The 3,181-nt window shown below is 36.2% G+C and overlaps 1 protein-coding gene across 1 annotated transcript in view; it reads left to right on the forward strand.

Moving 5' to 3' along the window:
- Window positions 1-3,181, forward strand: part of SLC30A8 (solute carrier family 30 member 8) — a 39,434-nt gene that overhangs the window by 33,762 nt on the left and 2,491 nt on the right. Inside the window, exon 7 of the mRNA XM_011360369.2 lies at window positions 3,008-3,142. Within this exon, the coding sequence (XP_011358671.1) occupies window positions 3,008-3,142 (135 nt within the window). The remainder of the gene's footprint in view (window positions 1-3,007; window positions 3,143-3,181) is intronic.

Consider the following 3,181-nt stretch of genomic DNA (forward strand, 5'->3'; position numbering starts at 1 on the left):
TACATAGTGTACGTGTATGTATTTTTTTATACAAATGGGATTCTGGATTGATACATATTTTGCTCGGAACCTTGATTTTTTTCACTTGGAGATCTTTCCATATTTGTACATATATAGAAACACCCGATTCTTTTACAAAGTATTCCACTGTGTACATGTACTTGCTTATTGATGTACATTACAAACAATGGTATAATTACTATTCTTATACATACATAGTTTCAGCACTTGTATATCCATGGAATCATTCCTAGAAATAATATTGCTATTTCAAAAGTTATGCGCATTTTAAAATATGATAGATGTTGCATTTCTACCAGATACCATAATGATTTCTTTCTGGCCAATAGCCTATGACAGTGTCCATTTCTCCACATCTTCCCCATCGCTGGATATTATCAAAATGCTTATTCTTTTTTAATCTGCTAGGTGAAATATTTTATCCTGTTGATTTCATATACAATTCTTTAATTATGAGTGATGTTGAATAATTTTTTTTCATGTATTTTTTAATCTGGGGGATTATTTTTTAAACACTAATTTGAGTGTTTCCCTGAATGCATTAATATTTTTGCAGGCTCTCCCTCAGAACAAAAGGTTTCTGGGATGTGATGGAGTGTGGAGGTCATAGCCACCCAGTGGGAGCATATCCTCTTGCTTGCCAGCATTATTTCATAGAGTAAAATAATGCTGGACTTTTGTTCTCCATAAAAGTGAAGAGATAAACAAGGCAAGAGAGACAAAGGGTAATGGGATCATGACTTTATCTCAGGGGCCCTAGATGAATGACAGCAGGTCTTCAAAGGTCAAATGAAACTCCTCAGGGATGACACACTAGGCATAATAGTCAACTTTGAGTTGCAAAAGCTAGAATCTAGCATTTGCATAACACTTTACACTCAGAGCATGAATTTCAGAATCTGACATCCCACTTATCTATGTGGCCTTAGCAATGCTTTTTAACCTTTCCGACTCCCAACTTCCTCTCTTCCAGTTATTTAAGAATTGTAACATTAATAACTAGCTCTTTGAGTTCTTATAAACATTAAAATATAGTAATCACTATAAATAAAGTGCTTAGCACTAAACTTGACCTATGGTAGGTTCTCAATAAAGGTATGTTGTTGTTGTTGTTGTTGTTGTTGTTGTTGTTATTATTATTATTACAATGTAACAACTTCACCCATGACTCATATACATTCTACTGCTAATCTGAGGCAAAAACTCCTTTAATTTGTTTCTACTAACCTGAGCTTTGTGCAACTCAAAGAGTAAAAGAACAAGTTGACCAGCTTTTTGTTACCTCCATGAAACAATATGAATTGAGATTAAACCAAACTTAAACTGGGCAGAATTTGAGCTCCAAGGAGAAAATCCCTATAAGCAAGCTTCTTAAACTCTGAAAAAGGAGGGTTATTCCTTTTTGAAAGGATGCCCTATTTCTTTAAGGAAATGCTTCTCAACTAGCTGCTAATAACAATCATCTGAGAAGCTTTTAAAAAATATTTATGCTCAGACACCATATCCAGAGATTCTGATTTAATAGACTGGGGTGGGGGGTGGCTTTGATGTTTTATAACATGCAGCCGAGCTTGAGAACCACTGTCAAGTAGAACCACTGCCCAGTGGCTTATAAATGTTAGTGCAATAGTTCCCTGACCTTGGCTGTGTGTTAGCATCACAAACGAGCTATGAAATACTGATGCTGGGTCTTATCTTCAGAGAGTCTGACTTCATCCATCCTCAGTGTAACCTGGTCATCAGGATTTCTAAAATCTCCAGTGATTCTAGTGTGCAGCCAAGGTTGAGAGACACTCTGAAAGAGTGCAGATTTCAGAGCCTCATCCACAGAAATTTTCTTCAAGAGGACAGGAATAGAGCCAAGGCATATTTATTTTTAACAGACACACCAGGTATCTGTGTTAAATGTATCTGATTGAAATAGAGGCTAAAAGGTGGTCATCCTTAGAAATCTCTTCTACAGCATTCTCTTTGGATCAACTTCAGTTGACAAGGATTTACCTATAGCATCCAATGGCTTTACCATTGTTGTGCTGGTTGAGTTAATTTAAAAAAAAAAATTCTTATATCAAACTGATGTCTTTTACAATCCAACTGATCATTGGCTCCTTCTGTACTTAGCCAAAGCAAGCGACTTCACACTCGTATCCTCTCGTCTTCTATATGACAATCCTCGCAATGTTTAAAAAATCCTTAGCCTTCTCTTATCCAAGCTAGAGACACCCCAGTTCCTTTGGCCTCAAAGAGTAGCTGACTGGCTGCCAGACTCCCTAACTTCCCGTGTGCCCCATACTATTCTTCTAGAAACAAGGATGACAGTCAAACTATTACATTTTGTGACCCAGACATTAGTCCCTCGTTAACGCACCTAAATTAACAAAAGTTTTACAACCAAATAATAAGATGGTATTACAATGTTAGAAGCACCTATTAACACAGTTCACTAAGTGACGTGTTAGGTAACTAACAATTTGTATAGCATTACAGTTTACAAAAGGCAGTTATTTTCTGATTTGGTCCTCAAAGAGCTCTTTGAACTACATATTGTTTTTATTATATCTATTTTATTACAAGTGTGCTAAGAATCAAAGAAGTTCCAAAATTTGGGTAAATTAGAAATAGCTGTAGCCAGAATGCTAAACTGGGATTATCTGATACCAAATCCTACGTTATTTCATTTTGTTTCCAAAGTATATACAAAGATAATTGGGAAAGTACAATTGATTTAATAATACGCCCTGAAAATGAAGAATGACTACTGTTGTTGATTATTGCATAGTAAAATCTGCAAATGTTTTTCATGAACTTTTGATTGATGATAAACCCCTTGAAAGAGGTGAATCTGATTTGTTAATATTTGAAACAAGAAATGTAAATGGAGAAAGCAAGTTGATATTTGAGTGAGGACTTTGCAGCCGCAGTTAGCTAACTCGATGAACTATATTCAGTTGAATAACAACAGCTTCCCACTCTTTCCTTCTGGCAGGTGTGCCAAAGAACCTGAACTACAACAGTGTGAAAGAGCTCATCTTAGCGGTGGATGGGGTGGTGTCTGTGCACAGCTTGCACATCTGGTCTCTAACAATGAACCAAGTGATTCTTTCTGTTCATGTTGTTGCAGGTCAGTGAGTTTTGTAAATGCCCTGGACAAAATTCAGTC

This window comes from Pteropus vampyrus, unplaced genomic scaffold (assembly GCF_000151845.1).
Source record: "Pteropus vampyrus isolate Shadow unplaced genomic scaffold, Pvam_2.0 Scaffold54, whole genome shotgun sequence".
In the NCBI taxonomy this organism is placed as follows: Eukaryota; Metazoa; Chordata; class Mammalia; order Chiroptera; family Pteropodidae; genus Pteropus; species Pteropus vampyrus.